We start from the raw sequence: 25,609 nt of genomic DNA on the forward strand, positions 1-25,609 counted from the left end.
GTGGGTAGGTAACGCCACAAACAAACGGAACAATGTTCGATTATAGATATATAGGGGTGTTTTTTTGCTTGGAAACGTCAATCAAGATTTGCTTTATGTATCACGCACTGCTTGCCATCCAACGGGGGGTTACAAGGGTTTAACAAATTTTGCTACATCAGTTACGGCGGTTACTGTGTGAATTTATGTACTTTGTTTGTTTGTTTGTTTGTTTGTTTGTTGTGTTTGATTTATTTTTGCTATTTTGCGGTTTCTGATTTAGCACGGAAGACATCAACATTCTTGTGTGATCTTCTGTATTTATTTACCTTCTTACTTATGCTATTATTTATTAACTCTCACCATGAGCGATAGAATAGATCGCATAGCTCTTAGCTTGATGATTGATAAGTTTTTGTTTGTGTTGCTTTTATTTTTTAAATTATAATAAGGGTTTTCATGCATCCGTTTTCTTCTATTTCACGGCTTTCATGAACTTTGAATTATAGATGACACGATGAGCTTTAATATGTTTGAAAGAGTTTTGATGACTTAATAAGAAAACAAACAAAAAACAAAAAAACTTCTTTTCATGTAGAAAAGGGTAAAAAATGAAGCAACGCAAGAAAAAATAAGTAGAAAAACGTATGTGAAATTTATGATGCGTGAAATAAATTTGCTTCCATCGAGTGCCCGTTCCCTGCGTTCTCTCCAGGATATGTTACAAACAAGCCAGTCGTCTTAATGTGCTTTTAATGTGAAAATGGGACACACGCACACACACATGTTTGTGTACGTGCCGGTGCAAAGAGGGTCCTAGAGCCAAATGTGGAAAGAGATTCTTGGGTAAGAGTTTTCGCAACAGCAGCGTGAGAATGCTGACTGTAACACGGGTCGTCAGCTGGATCGGGCGTGCTCGGGCGCAGGTGAACCCTGTCATGGATTTAATTGAGTTTTAATAAGTTCTAAAATAACTTCCCAAATTATTTGACAACCTGACGCGTGTCGGTCGTAAAATGGGCGTTCTGGTATGGATGTGCGATTTTAAAGCGAGAACGTATGCAAAATTTCACGCTGCGTTCTGTTGGCATGATACGGATACGATCAATCGCAGAAGAAATTTCTGAAGATTTGTTGAGGGACTCAATTTTATTTGTAGTTTTGAGTGTATTATTATGAATTCATCAAAATCAGGCAAATACTTTCAGTAACCCATCTTAAATCAGACACAACATTGTCTAAACCAACATTTACTCAACCAAACATGTGCACATCTCAATTATCGACCGAGCGTGGTATCAGTTTCGCTGCGCGAAAAACAAAAGTCCCACGTACACATGCTCTTCACGCTGCCTGCAAAGGCTTAAAGGCGAAAGCTGATGCATAAACATTAATTAAAATTATACGGTAAACCACACGCTACGCGACAGGCGGGAAAATTAAGATCCCAACCATTATTGTGCACCACCGTGCTGCTGTTGGAGGTCGGCTAAGCGGCGCGAAGCTATATGGGCAGGAGGGTTTCACGGGATCAAATAACTCCACTCGAGCCGGTTCAACGTCCTTCCGATGCGTGCAGTGGACACTGCGAAGGGTTGATCTTCATTATCGAAACCACCACGGGGATGGGGTTTTCGTTACACGCTTTGCTGGCTGTTCGACTCGTGTTACCTTAGCCCAAAGGTAGCGTTTGTGATGCGAAAAACGAACATGACAGGGTGGAATTTATTGGCTTTTGAATATGAATTATGGGAAATAGGATGTTTGGAGGATGTGTTATAAATTAAGATGCCTTAAGATGATCAATATGGTGCCTTAATGGGGTTTGTGGTGTGTGTACTAAAGAATCGCTTAAAAAACTAACAAATACGTTATCAATTTGTAGGACTTTAAAAATTAACTTAAAAAGAAAATTAATAACAGAAGACATTGAATAAATGAAACAATAAACACGTATAATAAATTAAGTAAAAAAATAGCAAATATGAAGGCGAACATAATAAAAGTGGAATTAAATAGAGAAAGAAATGGTAAGACACATAAAAACAGTAAAATCAACATTCCTAGTTTCTTTTGATTTGATGAAGCAGATATAAAAAATTATCAAATTAATAACAACTAAACCACAACACCATTTGAAACTTATATTGGTACCAACAAACAAAACAATGAATAAAAAAGGAAATTAAATAGTTCAAATGATAATCAACAACAACTCTTCCAATTAACACTATATACACAGTAAGTAACATGGAGTGGATGTTTAGATTTTACCCTCTCTCTCTCTCTCTCTCTCTCTCTCTCTCTCTCTCTCTCTCTCTCTTCTCTCCATTATGTTTTGTACAAGCTCTCTTATGCATGGTTTAACTACTCATTTTGACACTGTTTTGTTTTATAAATCTTTGTTACACCATTCACTAACTTTGATAATTCTTTACGCTTCACTTCCAACACCCACTGTTCTTCCATTGGAAGCTTCCTGCTTTATATGTTCTCCTGTTTTGTTTCATTAGTTATGTTTCCTCTTTTCTTTATTACAAAGTGCACTTATAATTGTAACAAATGATCTCCCTCGAACTGAATACACTTTCTGTCCGCACAGTGGGGCAGATTAATTTTCAACGCCTCGGTTTCCCTGTTCCGGTAGTTAATAGTATTACACGCACAGACACACACACACACACGCCCATACACACTTGCTTGATACGCTCATACATACCGCTCTGGGCAGGACGTTAGACGGCCTCCTCCCATTGTGGATGCTGCTTCCATGGCTCTGTTGTGTGTGACTGATTATAAGTAGTTTATTTAACAGCTGTTTTAATTTACGCTAATCACCCACACACGCTAACTTGCACACACGCACACACACATTCGCACATAAACACACAACCACACACCCACACACAAACACACTGTGACCGCAAACTGGTGATGCGGAACCATCGAAATGCATCAAATCTCCATCATCGTTCACCGCTCACCACTCACCTCGCCACGGCTGCTGTCACGTCCGGTTGTACAAACTTTCACTTTGCGGTGCGCAAGTGTTGTTATGCATATTGTTTGGCGGATGGTACGGCCCTGCCGGGCGTAAATGGGATTGATGAGGAGTACTCGAACGCGGCTGCTGCTGCTGCTGTGGCTAATTTCGTCCATACTACTTATCGGCAATGTACACGCTGTGCCGTCCTGTGATCTGCGGTGGCGTCGGCGGGGAGTGCCACCATTGCGGGCGCTGCCACGGCACAGCTTCATGTAAACGTCAGCAACATCAACAGACTATAAATCATTAGCAAACAACAGCTAACGAACGCGACCGTGCGCCGGTGGCTGAAGATGTCCATCGCGCGGGATTTGTTGTTCAGTATCCAGTGCGGTTGGCGCGACGGGATCGGGGCCGGCATTTGCGTGTTGCGTGGCTTCTCCAGCCCGCCGCCGTTCGTGCCGCCCGGGCCGCCCAGCCCATTGCCCGTGCCCATGGTGGCACCGTTCATGCCCACCAGTCCGTGGCCGTTACCTGCGTGGAAAGCGTGGAGAGAGTGATAAGAAGGCGGGATGTAAATGTTTTGCAGGATTTGTTGTGCTGTTTTGTGTGCATATAATTGCATCGTGCGCCGGGTAGGGATTGGGTTTATGTCGCTCGTGGTCCTAATGCTATTTTGTAACATTCGTCACAAGAGGATGACGGAAGCGCTCAGATTTGCTCAATTATATAATATTTTAATAAGTGAGAGATAGAAGATCGGTTTACATGATATCAATTGTGACTTCTGAACACAAAACTCAACCTTGTCATCAATACATTGTGTTCAGGTTAGGAAAATACCCATTTGATGTTGGATGCTGGCAGTTTGTGATCACACACTGGAAGGCTTAGGCTATCATGTTTTTAAATCTGTGATATTTAAAAAAAATGATTAATTTAACGTGAAAGCATTTAATCTGATTTCTAGTAAACGGCAGCTTTTTCTACATATTAAAAATCCAGCACCACGAATAGTGACTGCTTTGTGTTACGCAGCCAAAAAAAACCATAAGCACTGCTCTATTAGAGATTTCGCTAGAACCAAGCTTTTGGGTTTTTCGTAAAATGTTTATAATTGCATATATTGTGTCATTTCCTCATTGTGTCATGTTGCAGTTCATAAAAAGCCCTTTACATGTGTTGGTTTTATAACGAATTTGACCCGTTTGGAAGTTATGAAATCAACTTATTGTAAATTTTTTTAATTTTCAGAAACATTAACGATGATTAATGAAAATGGCAAGTTAAATATAATTCCATGCGGTCGGCTCTGTATGGTGCTGGGAAAAAAATCCTTTGTAATCCTTTGTAAATGTTGTATAGCAACATTGAGCAGATAATTAAATTTTTTCGACCATGCCAAATAAGCTCCCAGAACGCATAGGAACAAAGAACCGAGATCATATTTATACCACCGTGAAGCTGTCAAAAAGTGATTTTTTTCGTGGGGTTAGTTGAAAAAAAAAAGTAAAAAAGAGTAACTAAAAGTTTCAATTTGAAAAAAAAAAACAAACTTTTGGGTCACCGCTTTTTGGGACAAGTTTGCCGCAATATTGCATGAGCGCTGATCGGTCAAAGATGGTAATATTTTTGTGGAGTGCATTGGAATGATGAGCGCTATTATGAGCAGATTTTTTCCCGAAAAAATAGTCCAGTTACTAGGATATTGCGATTCCACGAGTGCGAGTGCCACATAAGTAATAAAAAGGTCCAATCATCCAAGAAATTCTTTTATTTTTTCCAGGTCACTGTCTTGTCGGATGGCACACTTGCCCCATAGCCCTAAAAACACGTCTCTTGTTCCCTCTACCCTCTGTAGCACTTCAACAATAGTTATGTTTATCACTTCACTTATTTCTACCGAAACTCATTTATCACAGGGATTATCATAGCTTCAGGGTTTTCACATACGGACAATCTGATTGACATGCTTGTGCTTCTATTCCCGTATAGAATAATCCAAATCGAGTATCGTAAGGACAACAAACTAGTATGATCGCTAAGCGAAGCCTTCGTTTGTTTTAATTTGACTCGTCATATACTGCTAAATGACTATTTAACATGCCATTTAATCAATGAAATGTTCTATCCTGTTTTGACAAGGACAAGGTTTCGACCGTCCTTAACAATAGATTAATTAATCTACCTTAGCTTTAATATAAACAGGTTGCATTTTCAGACCGTTTGGATGCCACTCGATTGATTCTCAACATTCCGGTCTCAATATTCGCTTTTAACCCGCTTTTAATCTTGAAGTAGTTGCAGCGTTTTGAGAGAGTGTCATGTCCAAAATTGCAAAGCTTAACTGTGTTTGGATAACAAAATGGGATGATCAATTGCCGAAGCGTGAAAGACAATCGAAATGATCTTTCAGAACGAGCCTCCAATGTTTGTAAAATATGTTGAATGGATGAAAACAATGATATTCTTTACAGATTTTCTTTTTGATTTGATTGTAATTGTGTAAAATGTTATAATATATAAAGTCAAATATGCCGATAGCAAAATTGCAAATGTTCACTCCAGTGCCGCTTAAAGGAATTTGATGCGCATACAGCACCGGATTCACATTTACGCTACGAAAAAAATAAAACCGTGTTCTGTGCCTCGTGTATCCCGTGCACTGTGAAAAATGTCGACGAAAACGCATGCACCGGGAATGTCATGATCCCACCGAATGCATTATTTCATTTTTGTCCCGCCTGGTGTATGGTACAAAACAGCTTAAGCTTAACATTATCGCCGCGTTACGGCGTGCCGGTTTGAGCGCTGCGCTCAAATAATTAATAACGAATATCCACCGTGGGTAAAGGGTAGAGGTCCGCGTGTAGCTCGTTCTCTGACGAACATGGCATTTAATTTTTGGTTGTTTTTTTTCCTTCTCTCCTGCGTGTGTGTGTTCCGCTTCCCACAATTTACCGTGTACCCTCTTAACCTTATCTTCGTGTTTGTGTCATTAAAAATAAATAAATACCGTGCCGTTGATCGAGCAGAAGGACTTGATTTGTTCCAGTGGTAGTTCCCCCCCCCAGCATGGCAGCTCGATTGATAATCTGTTGTGTCGGTGCTTTTTTGCATTTATTTTGTTTAAAAACAAAAAGATCACCCATCACTGCGTCACATTAATGGGGGGATGGAAAAAAACGGAAAGCAAAGTAGGGTCGGGCCTTTCCCGTCGAGTGAAAATGCAACACGCATTGGGGGGACGGTTGAGCGGGAGAACTTAAAATACGCCAAGAGCTGATAATCACATCAATTAATTTATTGTTATGGGGTGTTTCATTGTGATGCAATAAAAATTAATTGAGCCTCCGCATCATAACAACGCTGCATGTGTGTGTGTGTGTGTGTTCGTGTGGCGGTGTTTTTCAATTACGCCCAATCGATACAAAACGGCGTAATGCGGCGGATGGAGGCAGAAGATGAACAAAGCCCACGGGAAGGCAGAAAAACGTTGGTGGTGAGAGATTAAAAAGCAGACAAGATTAAACTGCGAGAAACAAATCACCCACGGCTATGTGTATGTGTGTGTGCCAGTTAGCATGATGCACACACAACAAAAAAACGCTAAATGTTAGATGCTTGTTGTACGCATTTTGTTCCCGATTGTTTTCCATCCCTCTACTGATGTGTGTGCGTTTTTTGAAGCCATGGTGTCGCATAGAATTAGTTCATTAGCGCACAGACTAATCGTATATGATGCATTCGGCATTCCGTGATCATTAAATGCAACTGCAGCTATCGGTTTGGTGAGGCGTTTTTGTACGCCTCCAAATCATCGATGCGGTGTTACCACTTATGGCGAAATAATTAGTTTGCCCTGTTTGAATAATCTATCACGACAGTGAGCGTGCATCTTGTTTTAGGATAATCATTAATTATGAATATATTAAATGGGTGCAGTTTTTTAATAGGAAAATGAAAACAAAATATCATGTTAATCTGCAACGTAAATAAAAGTACTTCAAAGTTAAAAAATAATAATAAAACCTCAAACGAATAAATGGAAAAGTATGCACTTCAGTTTTATTTATAAAATAATATAAAACACATATTGTTTGCAAAATAATAGAAAACGAAGTAAAAGCACAAAACAAACAAACCATATCAAAAGATGGGGAAAATTTAAGAACAATTTGATATTAATTGTGATGTGATATATCAATTCAATGTATTGAATCCTTTGACAGTCCCACGATTTTTAGGAAATGTACAAACATATAATAAAATAATGACAAAAAGTAAATAAAAGAAAGTAATTTTGGTCCATTCCCGTTGCTTTACACAAAAGATGCTGTGCAAAATATGTCATTATCATAGTTTTATCTCCGTCTCCCTCTCCCCGCGCGACGATTGCATCGAAATGGAGAACAAAAGTCTCACTGAATGGGTTAAATATCTTTTAAAATGAAAAATTTAAAACTCGCTTTAAACATGTAGAAAATGCTCGTGTAATAAGTATAGTATAAAATTTCAAGAATTGAAAGAAGAAAGTATAACTTGACACAAAAAATAACATAAAGAGTCTCGTAAAGATTAGAAAGATATAAAAGAAAACGTATTGCATTTGCGAAAAGGATAAAGCTCACTAAGAAAGTATGAGCAAAATGCAAGTGAAGGTGCATAAGAGACAAAATAAAAAGAAAATCAAATCAAATGAATAAACTATAGCTATCTCTAAAAAAGATGTGCTGAAACCATCAACACATTAAACCTAAATCCAATAGGAATGGAACTGAGCAACCGCCGCTTCCTCTCATCTCCTTTTCGGTCTGGGCTTACCTTCATGCACTATCAGGCTGCCGAGATAGTCGTTCTCCTGGATGTGGTTGATGATGTAGGTGTCACGGTTGAAGGTGTTCGCGCCCTTGCCCGCGTCATGTCCCTTGCCGTGCGTGCCGTAGTGTTGCTTTCGGCGCGGTTGCTTCACTGTCGACGGTACGTAGGGTGTTGGCGTTGTTGTCGGTTTCGGTGGTAGGTGTAGCTCTGCAGATGAAACCCACACACACACAGATACACACAAAAATACGAGCGAAAGAGATGTTTTAGCACGAGAACAGAAATAACAATGTGCAGATTGAAAATTCTGTATGCGCCAGTGCCGCGCGTACCTTGCAAACGTATCCTCGCGTCCGACTTCCCGAGCGCGTTGATGCTTGAGCAAATGTACGGCCCAAAGTCACCCTTGTGCAGGTTTTTCACGGTCAGGTTCAGCTGCCAGGTGTAGGCGTTGAGCTTTTCCTCGCTGATGGTGTACTTTTCACCCTCGTAAAGCTTCATGCCTATAATTAGCAGGGGTTTCGCAAAAAAGGGAAGTGTAAGGCCAACACAACCAACGCGTAACTATTTAGTTACGGTTTACAAAGTTCATTCGGTAACAGCTAATAATTGCTATCCATTTCGAACGGTAGCAGTTAGGAGGAAGTGGAATGCAAAGGCCACGGAAACTTACCGTCATGTTTGTGCCAACCGTTCAGTGGGGTCGGGAATGCTTCCACGATACATTGCAGCAGCACATGACTTTCAACCGGTGCAGCTACAAGCTGGTTTCCTGCTTTCACATTCGGCGGAACTGAAGTAAAGATGTGTGAAAATGTGGTTTTAAATTTGGTTTCCGAAAGAATGTTTATTATTCTTATTAGTTTCTTATTTGTTTTTTTTTCATATTAGATATATGAAACATGCGAATGTCTTTATAAAGATCAAGGTGGGTGTTACACATTTAACAAAAATAATTTTCAAAAAAAAAAATACTAAAACGTATTTTTCTATTAAAGCACAATTAAATGTAAATAATTCCTTGTTATTTGTGTATGTATTTAAAAACGACAAAATTTAAACTTTTAATGTTGGATACATTTGAATGTCAAATTAAATGGTTCAACTGTGATTGTCTAAAATCTGGCCTTACACAACTATTATTTAAAAAAAATGCATTTTTATAAAGTGTACAAAAAGCCAATCCTCAAACATAAAGCTTTGAAACATCATAGAACCTTAAGTATCAAGACAAGCATGGTTAACCTAGCACAAACATCAACCCATTTAAGATAAACGCTCTTCCGACGCTCTCTCCCAGTCTGCTAAATTGATAACAAAGTTAAAGAATGACATAAAAAAAGGAAAATTCTTCAGCGAAAGCACTACATCACTCCTAAGAACGGTGTGAAGAACAGCAAAAAAAAAAAAAGAATTAAACTATTTGCCCTTTGCCGCTGCAGCTCGGGGAAGATAATGAGCGGGGCAAACACGCTGCAAATACTTACAGTTAACTTGCACATCGAACCGTTTGCTGACGGAGGGTGGTACACCGTTCGACGCGATGCACAGATATCCGCCCATGTCGGTTCGCTGCACCTGATTCAGGACGAGCCGTTCGCCCTCGACGAATTTTACGACTGCGGGAAATGGAGGAAGAGACGTGGAGGAAGTTCAAAAACAGAAGAAAAAGAGAGCACAGCAAAAAAAAAAACGTTTTAAAATCGATTCAAAGTTGAGGTAGTTAGGGCGCAAAACGGGAAGAAACTTAAATGGTCCAACGTAACACTGTTCCAGTTGGTGGCGTATTTTTTATTCAGTTGTTGCAAGCAGCCGGAAAACTTTAAAGAACGTAGAAGGTAAAACTGGAAGGGCAGTGTACAGAGAAGTGGAATCTTTCCGCATTGTTCGGTAATTAACTGGCGTTGGATCTAACCTTTAGGGGTCAGCTGAGAAGTAGTTAGTAAATCAAATGCCATGTCACGAAACTATGGTGCGCCGTGAGGCAGATTCAAAGGGCCGAGGGAAGTAAAGGAGGGAAGTCCAACGGGGAAAGTTGTTTTCTCTTACGTTTTATTTGGCACACGGTCCCTCCCAGCCCAGGGGACTTACCCTGTTTTTCGCGGCCCTCCGTCCGTACGACGATGTCCTTTCCATTCTCGCGCCTCCACTGTACGGCCGGCTCCGGTACGCCCGTCGCCTGGCAGACCAGCTGCACGTTGCCACCTTCGTTCGCTACGCCGCCCTCGAGCGTGTTGGGCTCGTTCTCGTTCAGTATGTCCGGCGGCACGACCACGTCCAGGTTGCCCGACTGTAATTATGGGTTTTTGTGTCTCGGTTTAGTTAGTACAATGCAGCTTAAAGCATAGGGTACAGCATACACCGGTGTGCGTGTAGCTTCATGCTGTGCTGGTCCATTTGGTTGATGAGAAGGAATGGAACAAAAAAGCACCACAACAACCCAGTACTGACTCATTTCTCTAAACCTACGCTAGTGCAACTCGGGGTTTTTTGGATTAGTTTACGTTAAACCTTTGCCCGCTGCTTAGTCTCGGTGACTGATGGTGAGGGTTGTTTTTTTTGTATGTGCACAATTTAAGGCATTGAATTTTGCAAACCAAACCGGCAGAGAGGGATGATGCTGTTGATGTTTTTCCTGCTCTCTCGTTTAGCGCATTGTGCTTACCTGATGTCGCATCGGATCCGTGTTCACCTGGCACATGTAGCTGCCGGAGTCGTTGAGCTGCACGTGCGAGATGTGCAGCTTCCACGTGTTGTGCCCGTTGTGGGTGACGGATAGGCGCGGGTTCAGGGCGACCATGTGCGTGTGGATGGCAAGTATCGCCTTCGAGTCGGACTTTATCCAAGCAACCTGCGGGTAGACGTGGGTTGAAGTTGTTAGTGTCTGTTTAGTGGGTTTGATTTGATACATGCATCAATTCAATGAAATGATAGAAATATAAAACCAATAAAAACAAACGATAAAATATATATAAAGTGTAAGTCATAAGTGTACGTTGCATTTGTTAACTCATTTATGCTTGATTATTGTTAAAGATTTAACAGTTTCAGCTGATTATTGTTTGCTGATGCTCTTATAATGCCCACTCTTATAATTCCACAAAATGTTTTATTTATAGTAATTTTTGAATGCTACATGAATATTAGTTACACTTCAATTTTGTCAATTTGTTTAACACATAATGCTTAACAACTGTATTTATTCTAGATCCGCCTTATGTACCCTCGGCCTTGATTTATCTGTGAGTAGTTTATCAAGTAGAAATATTTAAGCAAGTAAGTCGTTATCTTATCGGTATAGAAATAAATCTTAGAGTAAATTAGTGTTAGGGTCGATGAACAAATCATTTGATAGTGTATAAAAAATATATGTTTAATCGTACATCACGTTGCACCACTAAATTCGTACGATGGAGACGCCTAGTACTGCTGGTCGACTAAGGGGTGAACAATTTTATCCAATAGGATTTAAACGAAATAATTCATAAATCTTCTTACTTTGGCGTAACAATCGTAGTCGTTGTAGCCACTGCCTAAGCCACGATTGATGCTTGGATATGGATGATTTGGGTACACAGGATAGTCAAATCAACCTATGAATAGAGTTCGGTCCATTCCGGTTCATTCATTCAGGGCCATATAAGGTTGAACGATTTTGACGACTATACCAAACATTTCTAATTGATAATTGCGTTTGACTATGTTGAATTTAAATAGTTGTGGTCTGTAAAGATTCACTAATTACCTTAAAATTTTGGGCAGATAATCGGAATGACAAATATACAGTACTTAACTGTTTAGTAGTAATATAATCAAATTTTTTACTTTTTTTTAAATGTTCAAATTCAAGTCATTGGTTCAAGAGTAAATTGTTAAAAAATATATAGTTACTGTACTGACCAGTTTTTATTTTACTGTGGAACATCTCAAATGTTTAGCGCTTATTGTCATTTAAATTCATCTTCATATATTGAAATATATTTTATGATAAAACATATTCATAAGTAGATAACGCTTCACGTGGGCAGACAGCATTCGTTCTAGATTTATCCTATTCACTAATAACTTTTATTGTCAGTGAATGACTGGCTATCCTTTAGCATAGCTAATGAGTATTATTGGCTCAGTCTACTAGACTAGTCTACTACTAGTCTACTAGTTTGTACAATATAATCCGGATCACCAGTTTAACTATTTTACTCTCTGGCTCAAGACAAATCAAGCGTTGCGTGTATGAAAAATTGACCATGACCAAACGCCTGTTCACTTCAAGTATGCAAAACAAAACACGAACCGTGTTTGGAGTTTAAATTGAAAATTCAATAGACAGCATGCTCTTGCCTAAACAAAAAAAATCGACCCGTAAAAACCAAAAACATGCACACCGCGTAGTGGTACATAAAAATAGCCCCACAGTTGCTTTTTATTTTCAAACTTTTATGCACGCGTTTCATTAGACAGTGATTTTCCACTTTCTATCCGGGCGTGCGACGTTAAACTCTGCTCTTCTTGTGTTTTTTTGTTGTTGTGTGCACAGCGCTGCGTGTCAATAAAAGTTGGCCTTTGTTTTCAATAAATTTCCCAAATGAGATCATCAATAACTCAAGGCTGGGAAGTGGCATTAAATGAGCTTGGTTGGTACTGGTAGACGAAAACCGGGGAAAAAATACAACTACAACATGGTGCCGCACGGAGCTTAGGGTTTTTTGGTTGCCGTAAAATAAGGCAGAAAATAATAATAATAATTTGAACTGATTCAAGAGCCGCTTCTGCAACTCAAAAACGGCAGCTTCTGCACGCAGAGCCATTTATAATTTCCCTTAAGCTTATTAGTCTTTGTTGTGTTTTTCTATTCTCGTGCAGGCAGATGAGAGTATGTACATTACATCGCGAGTACATTATGATTTCGTGCAAAGCAATTTGTTTATTTTAATGCTGATTATTTCATTGTTCATAGTTATTTATAATGTAGGAATTTATAGGTATAAATATGAATTTTATTCGGTGCAAAGAACATAAGCGAACTTGTTTACAATAAGTTACCTATTTACTTATTGTTTCTTAATAAATAATTTAAAATGAATAAATGGACGAAGTGGCCAAGTGAATTGAGAGACTTGTCCTTGAATTTGAAATTCACAATAAATAAAGCTAAAAAGTGATTAATTAAATAAGTTAAGTTTAATGGAAAATAATATCAAATTAATGCATTCGTTGTTATGAAATAGTAAAACTAAAATTTAAATTACTTCGATCAACAGTCAACTTTTCCACAAATTACCTACCCTGTATTGGCCGAGATTGTTGACGACGCAAGTGAACGAAACGTCACGGCCTTGCGTCACCGTAAGATTGTCCAGCGGTGCCAGAAACTCCGGCTGTGCCTCCGTCTGAGTGCCATGTCCTGTTTCACGATACAAGCGAAATAAGAAAGCGGGAATGAATAAAAAATGGCCAACAAATAGCAAACAATGCTAAAGCGGAAAACCGAAATGCGCTCGAGATATGCACGACAAATCTGCACGACAAAAGAAAATTTCATCATTTTCTTTCGGTTGGCGAAACCCCTCTCGCTGCATTCGCGCGCTGGCAGGCAAAGACGGCCCCGCAAACTGCCGCAAGTCCGCATTTATGTTAACCATTATGATTATTTACCGTCGCGCAATAAATCATGCTAATTCGTGAAATTAAATTTCGAACACAAAACTTACCGTTTACCAGCAGCACGACTAATGATATATTTAACAAAAGCTTTAGTTCCAGCAGATTTATGTATCCCATCGCGGTGGCGCTCAATTGCTGCTGCTGCTGCTGCTGCTGCTGCTGCTTACTGCTGCATTCGGTTTGTTCGGTGTTTTTATTTTTACGTTCTAACTCACTGTTTCTTGGGACCGCTACCACCGCTAGCTTACACACATAGACACACAAACACACACCACGCTAATGCGCAACGCTCAAAACGGTCCTTCTTAATCCCTCTGAATCCTTCTCTTCTCCCTGCTTTCGCACGTTTTGTTTGATTTTATTTCGCACTCTTAAAAACTTCTCACTAGCACCACCACACAAGGAAGGGATGATGATGAGTCACTACCACTTTGGTTAGCATTAAACCGTGCTTCACTTTTGCACCAAACGCTCGTTCATTCACTCACTCACTCACTCACTTGCTGCACGTACTTATTGCAAATGCACCAGCGCCCATTGTTGCGGGCGAAACACTTCACCTAAGCGTCCTTACCGATCCGTGCACATCGTATCGCAATCGCTAAAAGGAGGTTTACCAGCACCAGTACGTTCAGAGTGCCTCAGCTGCATCTACAGCGCGCTCCGGCATGCTCCATCGTGGCGTAACTTTCCCTGAACCAACTCACTCAACAGCGTTCCACCCGTGCCCAGGCGCCACTTTCAGCACTGCTCGCCGATGCGTGAACTGTGGCTAGCGCGCGCTTTATTCATCCGCGTAATGCACCGAAACAAATGCATGCCCTTCCCGCCGGGGTGCTGCTTCCCTTCAGTCTCATTGGTGTGCATTGGTTTTTTGGAGTGGACATTAAAATGTTGATTGCACGGGAAATACACTTTTCACTTGGCTTCACGCGTTTCTTCTCCGTCTCCGTTCTTTCACGGCTCACACTTCACATCTTCGTCCCGATTTATGCACACACACACATATGAGGGCCGTCCACGCTTGGGCTGGTGTGAATATTTAAAGATGTAAGCTGTTGGAAGTTTGGTAGTTTGAAAATATCTTTCTTTCTTTTTTTGTTTGGTTCGGTTGGACGAGATTAATATTCTGCAACGGGGGAAAATAAAACAGCCGTGCGACAAATGGGCGAAAAACACAATGGGCGATGAAATATGGCGTGGTGCAAGTGAAAGGTTGTTAATTTGAAAATATGTGCAGCTGCACATATGCTTTTAGCGATTGCCTTTTTCGAGTGTGGTGTACCGGGACGGATTTTTTTGGCTAGACGACCAAAACGGATGCCGTTATTTGCCGGGACGTTCGTTTGCTATATAGTTACAGTTCCTAACGAGCTTTTTTATGAGTGGGCTCTTTTTACATCCCATAACAGTTTGTAGGAATAAAGAATGACTATAATTGCTAATAAATTGAAACAAAATATGTAGAGCCTAGTTGTTTTTAGGAAAACAAAACTGTAGTTCAAGGTTTCCAAAAATATGTGATTTTTTTAAAATCAATTTACTAAGAACTCTCAGACGATTAATTCATCAACCACGCTAATTTGCCTTTGTAACTCGTTTTTAAATTGTTGATTCTATGTAAAAAAATTAATTATTTTGTTAGAATTTTTTTACCGATAATATTCACATTACAGAATGTAAACAAACAAAAGCGACCTGATGGTGGAACTGGTAATTATTCTGAAAATTAATTATTATTCAGTACTCAGTAAAATTATTATTAAAACATGATGATTTGTAGTAATTTCAATATTATTCAAATGGAACGTACATTATTGATAATTTCTGAATTCTGGTGCATCGTATCGTTCGATGTAAAGCTTTGATCATGAGGCATGGAGATGGATCATTTTGTTTTAACCATGAAAGCACTTATAATGGACAAAAATAGGATTTATTCAAATGAAAGCAAATATCTACCTTCATGTTAATGTTCAAAAGTAAAATAGCAAAGCTTATGGAGATTGCTACATGAGGAAGGGATGAACTACATTCGCAAGCTGTGGGCTGACTGTAGCTGTTGCTTCAACGAATAATCTTGTAAACAAAAATACTTTACTGATTTTCCGAATGCCGAAATGTAACTACCAAGGCCCGGATCGCTGAAAAGATTGCTCGATTTTTTGTTCCTAAGCCGTAGAAACGAACTGTCAAATCCACTTTACAGGAACATTTTTGTTACAAGTGAAACAAATTTATTTCATGCAGAAATTGCAGAAACATGTTCGGTGGCATTTAGAAACAAAAAGGAAAATAAAATAGCCTTCACCTTATTTAAAGCCATTGTTGGGCCTCTTTCTCTTTTAAGATCGTAGGTTGAAATTACGGCCTATCAGGTGTTTGCTTTGTATAGCAGTTTTCGAGCAGCTATCAAAGTAGGTATAGTATAAAGGAAGGCTTGTCCCAAGGTTTTGTGTATTTGTCAAGGCTCCAGAAAGTTTGTTTGAGCAAAAGTTTTCACCCGTTCTGTCAAAAAGTGAAGTTTAAATTTGGTTATACAAACAGGCTATGAGAGAACCTGGTCTACATATACTTTGGAAATTTGTTCGCAGGGATTGACAAATGTCTTCCACAATGTTGCCCAGCAGAAGCAATTAACAATTCATTTAACCCGTTCTGTCAAATGGAGGTTTTTTTGGTTCAGAATGTAGTTGTCAAACTGTATAGGAACGTGAATGTACTTGTCAAACGAGTTCACCTGTCACACATACACTTTGATTTTAGATTCCATCACCTGATATCTATAATAAACCTTGGAATAAATGAAAACACCTTGTTGTGTCATTTTTTCGAGCATGTACTCGAATATAAGGCAGCGCTCTAGCAGCAATCGAACACGACATCGAACATGAAAAATACATGGGATTTGACATGTTCGATTTGATAAACAACAAATCGAACATGTCAAATCCCATACATTTTTCATGTTCGATGTCTTGTTCGATTGCTGCTAGAGTGCCGGGTAATTCTAGCTTGGTGGCTGAAATAATCTAGGCTGAAAATCATACGCTTGTTTTGTGTGTGGTTTTGTATGAAGTGTTGACATGATTTCAGCCAGGAACTGTCAACCTCCATATAAAAAGTCTGGCTAGTATCGTGAAAGGCCTCATTATTTGCAAATAGGAGTATAGTTTTTGAAAATTAAAAACATCTGAATGGGTTACGGTCGAACAGATGTTGCTGCAACATTTTCATCCGAGAGTAACATGTTCTAGTAAATCAGTAGTATATGTGTTTTTTTCTGATAAAGATCTATATCTTTTCTTTAAATTATCCCAAAGCATACACATATCGAAAAGGATCAGCAGTTATAAACATTGTTAAACAGGCTACTTTTTGAACGATGAATGAGAAAGTTAATCAAAAGTGTCCCGCGAGAAAGTGATCTCCTAACAACAAAACTAAATTGAAAGAATAACATATGGTTCAATAAACCTTCATAGTCCGCTCATTAAATATCTTTCATTTAAAACGTTTCCGTATGAAATGTGATTGCCGTAATTTAAATAAGCATCTCAATCTACTCTTATTCATAACAAGCCGTTAAACGTCTGTTGCAGCAGGGCAAGATGCTGCTGCACCAGTTATTGGTGACCACAAAGTGCCACGATACGGAATGGTCGAATTTGTACGTTGAATATTTAAACTACAGTGATCACGTACAGTTGGAGGCTCTGCACCCACTAGTCGCTCCCACACGGTTTCCCCCTACCTTTCCTCTTCCTTCAGTCAAGTGTTGCTCCTTTCTAGCCCGAAGCAACACGCTTTTCCCATATTCGTGAGCTGTGCCGGGAATATGAATATTAAATCTATTTCCACGGGCCCGCGTGGGACGCGATGGTTTTGCGCTGGGCGTGAAACGGCACTCGCGTGTGGTTTTAATAGCCGGCAGGACGCACCGAATGCTGACTGCCTTATTATGAAGGCAGCGTCGCAGCTGTCAACTTGATTTTAATTAGACCATTCAATTGATTGCCATTTGATCGGGCACATCGGGTACAGCAGCGATACGCTTAGAAGGTCGAAGGATAGAAGTGTGAGCGAGGGGAGTGCCACTGTTTCCCACCATCATGTTTAAGGAAGCAAAATTATAGACGCATATGGTGACACTAATTTTGGAAGGTCGGCATGCCGATATGCACACAGCACAGTTTTGTTCGTCATGTGAACTTTAACGTGATATTATTTAACCCTTGCGTTAAATCTGCTTTCAACAAAAACCAATCCCAATAGTGCTGACAGATCAATCACACCAAACGCTGCATATTTGCACCACTCAGGACAGGAGTGGAACGGAATACTCTTAAAAAAAGGAAAGCTAAAAACATGAACGGATTATCGCAAGTATTAAATAAAATCCGTTCCCATAATTCATCGCCACTGATCGGTGGAGTATGCGATTGCTGGGGCAGATAAATTAAATCGCTACTGCTGCAATCCGGATTACTTTCAATTGCCCTGCAGCTTCCCCCGAACAAAGCACAGCACAGATGGTGAAGTGCGTATGAGGAAATATTTTTCACCCTGGGAGGTTGGGGAGGTCAAAGTGTGGCAGTTTTTTTGTTGTTTCGTTTTGGGGCCTAACACTTTCCCATGCGCGCTGCAGGTGACATTCCGTACTGGTGGAATGTTAATGTTCGCGATTCGTTGAACATTTTGCGGATGTTTACGGTGCTCGGGAGATAGAATGTAGCAACATATTCGGCTCCTGGTTGCAGATTTCATAAAGTTCTTTTATCATTTTAATATTAATTTACGCGTAATATTTATTTTGAAAACGAATTAGATACGAAGTAATCCACCATATCCCGTTGCATATTAATAAACAGGATTAGCAAAGCGCAACAAACTGGTCAACAGCACTCGCACAAAATGTAATAACGCTTTCTGATGTAAATAAAGCATAAAACATAGCAAATAGTACATCAATATGAAACGAACGCAAACAAAGGCTGCAATATGTGTGTATTCGCCGGGTGTACCTTGTATCCCGGAGTGTTTGATGCAGTTTGGAATTATCCGCACAATGTTTAAGCCAATGTTACTATCGGCCAATGTATGTATGTTTGCATTTGTTTTTGTATTTGTCCATACCCTAGCATGTTCTAACCAGTCCGTTTTTTGATACGGCATTGCAGTGTACGTGCACAGCGAACGATGTTGACATGTTTAGTCAAGTTATGCACACTGATTTCGGGGCTCTGGATTGTTGCACACCGTAAAGCGTACGGGGCATGCCAGATTTGGTGTCGGATGAAAAGGTCATGTTAAGTTGCAATACGGATCACTAGTTGCTGCAGTCGGGGGCAGAACATGTTAGATTCTTTTGTTGTTGTTGTGATTTATGTTGTTATAATTCAAGCACTATTTATTCGAACAATGTGTAATGAAGATCATAGTTTATGCAGCAGTCGGTTTGGATGATTGCATATTTTAATTTGATTGGAACAATGGAACATTGTGCTCAGTTTCTATGAATTATTTACTATAAATTCCAATTAGAATTTTAGTTCTAAAATTATAATCATAACAATGATTTGAGTTTTGAAGGATTTGTTAGAATGATTTTTATGTTTTAAACATGGATCAAACATATAATTTGTTTAAAATAAATCCGTTTGAATTATGTTTTTAGGAAGTAGACTGATAGCTGCTAGTGATGCTTCGTGCAATTCTTCTACGAATAATTTCGACGATTTGGGGACTAATGTTGTTGGTATCAACTTTCTCCTTTGCAAGTGCTAATGGGAATTGAACAGTTGTCGCTAAAACTTCTATAATAAGTCATGTGCCATAATATCAAACTTTCGTGTAACACTTCCCTTGAGATGTTTTATTATCTTTAGATAAACCATTTTTGCATACAATATCAAATTAGGTGATGTTGGAGCTATCTTTAGTTTTAATTCATTTAAATTAATTATCAATTTTCAATCGACCATCTACCAATAATATACGAATAACTTTTCGGTATCTTTAGAGGGTTTGTGACTTTCACACCAATTGTAGATCTTTGATTAAATACTTGATATAAAATATTTTGTATAATTTAACAAACTAGGCTTAAGAAGATGCAGTTATATTAATAATTATTTAAATTTAGAATAACAAGCAGTAGATGATTGAAAGAAGTAAGTTTGTTAAAAAAATTAATAAATCAAAAATCTGTATCAATTGTTGCAAATTCTTGTTCACTAAGCAGCTGATAATCTATCACGATCTACGTTTTGTCACAGAATGGCGCTCGTTTCTTCCTATTCTTAATAAACTCTTAATTTGTTCACATATCCATGCTTGCATCTTGCAAATCAATCGTTGAACGTTAACTAAAGTATTTTTTAAATCGTTTGTTACAAGAAATTACGAAACGTAGTTGTTAAAATGTTTGAACTTCCATCATTTTACCTTTTTTGTTAATGCACACAGTTGCTAATGCAGCGTGGTTAATTGAAAGTGAAAAAAAAACAACAATAAACAAGTGAAGGTTTTCCATCCGGTTAAACGTGCCCTAAATTCATAAAATGTCCGTAACCGTGTAGGTCACGTCGCGTATGAAATAGATTCAAACTACTAACCGAGTCTATTATACGGAATGCTTTTGCTTGGCGGCACGTTGTAAAATTTTATCACCTATCATCATCGCCCGGTCAGGCACCACTCACGATCTCGTCGGCAGCACAAAAAAGGGCCTAGAGTAGATAAAAAAAAGGGAACTCAGGCCGTTACGGTGGAGTTTATTACATTTCCTCGCATATCGCCATTATGCTTCGGTGAATGGTGGTGGATTTAGATTCGATTATGGCCAAAGTAGCCATGGCAAGGGCAACAACATAAACATCTTCGATACGCTTGACAAGCCATCGGGAACGGGAAATTTGTCCCGGAAAAGTACAACCTTTTTTCCATCCCCTTGCGATCCCTTTTTGCCCCTCGTGCAACCTTAGCCACATCCGGCCGGGGGAAATCGCGTTTCCCCTCCACGTGTGACACTCCTCGCTTTGTTGTCTGATCGAGTGTAAAAGTACACTTTTTGGTCATTTTTTTCCCGCGCACTACAATACGGCCCCACTCGTACGGTGGCTTCACGGTAGTGATGACGCCCCCCCTTTTTTGCAGGGCAATTGTGCCAGTCTTGAATGATAATGTGGGGTTGTTATGGTGAGGACATTATTCAACGTGTTTGAGTGGGAAAATTGGTACTCCGTTATGACGAATTGATGGTCGCTAGCTAGCGGTAAGGGATGCTGCCGGATTTCGCGATGAGAGGGGATGATGGTGACCCATCTGCATTATGAAGATTAGCATCCAAGTGAGGATGTGAGGTTGTGAAAGTATTGCAATAGATAGCAATAAATTTGAATTATCACTATTTCGGTAGCGGGAATTGTTCTTTCTCTACTGTGGAATATTATAGCGATAATCTGTTGGGTGGATAGAATGGGTAGATTCTGATGAAAGTTGTATTCATACCGGGAGTAGAATATATTAGTATAGGAGTATAGAACATGTTCTTGATTTGTAGATATATTTGAATAAAAAATGTCCACAAATTTATGGAAAAATCCATAAATCAGATCGATGTCATTGCGCTGAATGGTTTATGTTTTATTTTTCGTTGGCCTACAGTATCTCATAAATTTAACATGGACATTAAATCGAACAGTTACCGAACTTAACCGTTTAAAAATTTGGATTTTATGTTTATTTTTAAGCGTTTAATATAAATAAATATCTACATTTATTTATATTAAACATTTATATTATACATTTATTTACATACCATCTCATTTCAATGGTTAATTGAGTTCGTAGATACAGCCAAGAAGTCATCATATTCATAGGAGAATTTAATAAAACTTCTCTTTAGTAAAACATATTATTTGCATTTTAATCCTCACGAGATGCCAATAACAAAGAATAATTTTAAATTACATAATTAAGTATAAAAAATGAATCGTTTTTGTGCAAAATAATTAGTTGCTATAACATATTAGCAATGAAAAAGCCCTATTAAATGGTTTAAAACTATTGGCTGTTCGGTAATAGGAACATATCAGATCCACACACCTTGCAGTTTTACTTTCTTCTTCTTGTGGCACAATAACCGCTGCCGGTCAAGGCCAGCCACTAGTGAGAAGTGGGCTTGGCTTTCAGTGAGTTTTGGATTACCGTAGCAGGATAGTCAGTCCTACGTATGGGGGCACGGTCTATTCGGGGCTTGAACCCATGATGAACATGTTTTTAGGTCGTTCGAGTTGACGACCTACCACCTACAATAACCAGTTGAACAACACGTAATGCACTAATTTTATTGATCATTTTTTCATGTCTGTCCATTTTATTAAGGCTGAGCTAACGAATTAGCTAATGATCGCAAACAGTTTATAGTACGCAAACTGCGTGGCTGCGTGGGGCCCGACGTCTTTAGAGGGGCCCTAGAAAAGGAGCTTACTTCCGGCTCACAAGTAAATTTCCATTTTGTTCTGGTTTATAATTCAACTTTCCGCTAGACACTTCAGAAAGGCCTAGATTCGTGTGAGCGCTTAGGGCATCCACTCGCGTGAATCCGCCACTGAACGTAAGTGTATGTTATTTTTTAATGTTCACATAAGTGTTGTGTCTTGTTTTAGTAAATAACTGACAGATGCAATATTCTTACATTTGGTGTATAATGCACTACATTTTGATAAAACTATTCTAACTTTTTTCCATTCCATTACTTTAATTCGATCCAATACGAAATAAAACTTTATTTTAATCTTTTATTTTGCGTTGGATTGAATATAAGGGGAATTCATTCCGTAAGATAAATTACAACAATATTACTACAAACATATGATGTACGTACTTTTGTGCTAGGATTTTACAATCGAAATATCTATTATGTTTAATACAAATAACAAATTGTTTCCTTACAATACTTGATCTATGATAATACACTATCATGAACTCTGTATTAGCATGGTAGTAAATCAATGAAGTCATATTTATCACAAAACAATGACAATAAAAAAACGGTAGAAAAACACAACAAAAGATAAACAAAGGTCACAAAACCGTTCAGGGATCAGATATTGAATACTACAAGCTAAACAAAATCCTTCTAACCGTAACAAATGCATTTTGATTGGCAGGATCATGATAATCGTGATCAAAGCACCGCCCGTTTGTACCATTCCGCCGCAGATTGTGAGTTCATGCCTTCAAACCAATTGATTGGTACCTATTAATTTGGATGGCTTTTGAAAGCCATGCAACTGTTTTTTGTTGCTCGTTGAACAATTAATTATTGAGCCCTGCGCAACCGATCGATAATAATAATAATAGATAATGAGCAGCTTGTGAATGACGAGAAAGATAGAGCAGCAATTTGTGTTCCATGCTTTGTCTTTTTTTTTTGGGCTTGGTGGGTGGCATTAAATCACACGTGATGTTCATTTAGGCTTACTATTTGTCCTTCTTTTGTATGGGTGTGTGTGCGTGTGCGTTATGAATAAAAGCGATCATTGCGTATAATTATCGTACACCATTGCATGTTGACATTTACACCCACGGTGCATCCACGATGATGAAAAGATAATGTTTCTCGCCTCCGTCCATTAGGGGCTCCACTCCCACTACAGGACAACCAATAGTTGGTGATGAGTTGGGTTTTTTTTTTCTTCCTGGTTTAATAAAGCGTGGCAATAAAGCACATTTTCCCTCCCAAAAGCTTAAAGAACTTTGTGCCCTTCGGTTAGAAGCCCTAACGTTCGCTTGCAGAATGCAGTTGTGCGATAGCTTTGGGTCGGTAAACACGTAATTCGTCTTTTTCATTTGCAGAACCATCCTATCATGCCACCCGTTGCACGCAGCGCCGGTAAGGGTCTTGTTCTTCTGCACAAAACTTTCGACAGCACGGCACACGGTAATATTGAGGTCATTTACCATCCCGTCCAGCTTTGCATCTTTCCTAGGCTTCATCGCTGATTATTCGTACCATGATTGCATGCTTTCATTATTGCAACCGGTTCGGTTGGGCCCGGCTGCCCATCGTTACCTGTCTCTCGGCGTACGCTTAAAGAGCGCCCACTATGTTGTGCTAATTTTGTGCCCGATTGCTAAAGGCAACAATCATGCTGATGCGGACCTGCATACACAAACAAACACACGCACATATACAACACACACACACACATACACAGGCATAGTATGGGATGAACGGTAGAACCCGGCACGCGCCACCTCTTTCAATAACATGTTGCTCTGTGTGCTGTGCCCTTATCTTTACGGAACGCGTCGCATCGGCTCACACTATCGGCATGATCTGCTACAGGCTAACAGTCGAGAACGGAGTGAGCAGCACCAGATACATACAACAACAAAAAGACGTAAAGCCACTGCTAATATTGATGGGAACGCACATTCACTTGCACACACAAGCACATACACATAATCAGAGAGAGAGGGAGGAAAATAAAAGCACAATGTGACGCTTCCTGTCGTTACGCATCTTCGCCCACCCGTTCGACCGATAAGAACCTCGTGATTGACCTTTCGATGCCGACCATCCTTTTTATCATGTTCCACCTCCCCACCCCATCATCTCGCTTCATCACACACACATACACACAGTGCCCTGCTCGATCCTTAAAAAATACGGACGACCCAAGAGATGAGATAGTTGATCCTAGCACATAAATTTGGCACATCCGTGACACCGGAAAGTAGTCGCAACTCGGTGTCGCTTGCTTACTCTCGGCTGTCGTAAAACCCCGGAATCACTATCCCACGAGAATCTCGGGCACGTGATTATACCACCCGTCAACTGGACCAAAACTGGCGCACGGCCGCACGTTCACGTAAAAGCATCCGCGCGCTACGCTACGTCAGGATACACTGGGGCGGAATCGGAACGTACGCCGGTATGCGAACGAACCGAACGTGCATACACATGCTTCGGATATGAACACGAGCGGCTGCACCAGGATCGTTACACGAACCGAGCAGAGAGAACCGGAGAACATTCAAGTCCATGAAGGGGAAGGTTTACCGGTACACTTTCCTTCCCGATGGAGGCGCGTAGTCGTTGGTTTTTCCCCCCCACGTTAAAACGACCCACAGGTTTTCGTTTTTCCTTCGGAGCTTTTTGCATCGGTGAAGGGAACGCCGAAATGAAAGGAAATCGTCTGCATGGTGAAGGATAAGGCTGTTTGTCTCGTTTCTTCCAGTGCGATGATCAAGTGAAAGTTTGATCTTGAACGAAAGATTGATTTAAGGCGGTTGGGAGAATGTGTGGTGATTTCTTTAAATTGAATTGGCAATGATTGAAAGCATAATAGCATAATTGGTAATTGTAGTAATTGATATATGTGCAAAATAGTTTGTTAGAAAAAAATCTCTTCAAAAACAAAATATATCTTTGCGTATGGTGGGAACCAATCTTTGCAATCTATTATGGCTTCTGAAACAAATACTCGATACATTTTTTAAATGTTTGCTCTATATTGCATGACTGCATCACTGTATCAAGAATGATAAAATCTATTATTTTAGATTTATAAATACACAATTGGCCAATTGGTAGTACAAATAGTGGTGGTATTGCAATAATATGCTTGCTATACAATAATTTACAAGTAATTAAGTTATTTATTGTAGTGTGAAATGTTTTCTGCTTTGTTACAAAGGGTTTAAAAGCTAAATGGGGCCATTTCGTTTCTTAGTGACCGAAACATCCATTATTTTGTTAAATATATTTCCAAAATCCTTATGATATCCTTACGAAACTCATATTTTTGTTAACGCTGTAGAAGACTTCATAAGAAGGCAATCATTACTTTTTTAACGTAGCTTTTATGAAATGTTTTTAAGTTACTCAACTTCATTACCTTTCGATCATATTTTCGCATTTTGAAGTGTTTTTTTTTTTTACGATAGTGTCATTATAGGCATTATAGTTGAGCCGGTCTCGTAGTACAGTACTAAATAGACCGTGCCGCCATACGTAGGACTTACTATCCTGCTATGGGGGGAAATCATTTAGTCACTGAAAGCCAAGCCCACAAGTGGTAAAGGCAGGCCTTGACCGACAACGTTGTTGAGCCAACGAAGAAGAAGAAGTCATTATAGGTACAC

At 39.4% G+C, this 25,609-nt stretch overlaps 1 protein-coding gene across 2 annotated transcripts; it reads right to left on the bottom strand.

Annotated features, from left to right (window-relative positions):
• Positions 1-2,109: 2,109 nt before the first annotated feature.
• Positions 2,110-24,579, bottom strand: LOC120958474 (protein amalgam). 2 transcript variants are annotated; one of them, XM_040381317.2, is made up of 10 exons: positions 24,228-24,579; positions 13,498-14,505; positions 13,072-13,190; positions 10,452-10,637; positions 9,878-10,076; positions 9,274-9,405; positions 8,460-8,579; positions 8,119-8,289; positions 7,790-7,993; positions 2,110-3,499 (listed from the first exon to the last, which is right to left on the bottom strand). In XM_040381317.2, the coding sequence occupies exons 2-10, from the start codon at positions 13,565-13,567 to the stop codon at positions 3,234-3,236; spliced, it is 1,467 nt and encodes a 488-aa protein (XP_040237251.2). In that variant the 5' UTR covers positions 13,568-14,505; positions 24,228-24,579; the 3' UTR covers positions 2,110-3,233. The 2 variants fall into 2 exon arrangements, with proteins under 2 accessions (XP_040237251.2, XP_040237250.2); XM_040381316.2 differs by having other exon boundaries at positions 13,498-14,579.
• Positions 24,580-25,609: the final 1,030 nt, after the last annotated feature.

Source organism: Anopheles coluzzii, chromosome 3 (assembly GCF_943734685.1).
Source record: "Anopheles coluzzii chromosome 3, AcolN3, whole genome shotgun sequence".
Taxonomy (NCBI): Eukaryota; Metazoa; Arthropoda; class Insecta; order Diptera; family Culicidae; genus Anopheles; species Anopheles coluzzii.

Coding starts and splice junctions, on each gene's coding strand:
- LOC120958474 (XM_040381317.2), bottom strand. CDS start 13,567: ATGGGATACATAAATCTGCTGGAACTAAAGCTTTTGTTAAATATATCA. Junction 9,406..9,877: donor GGAGGGCCGCGAAAAACAGG/GTAAGTCCCCTG, acceptor CATTTCCCGCAG/TCGTAAAATTCGTCGAGGGC. Junction 7,994..8,118: donor CGCGAGGATACGTTTGCAAG/GTACGCGCGGCA, acceptor TTTCATCTGCAG/AGCTACACCTACCACCGAAA.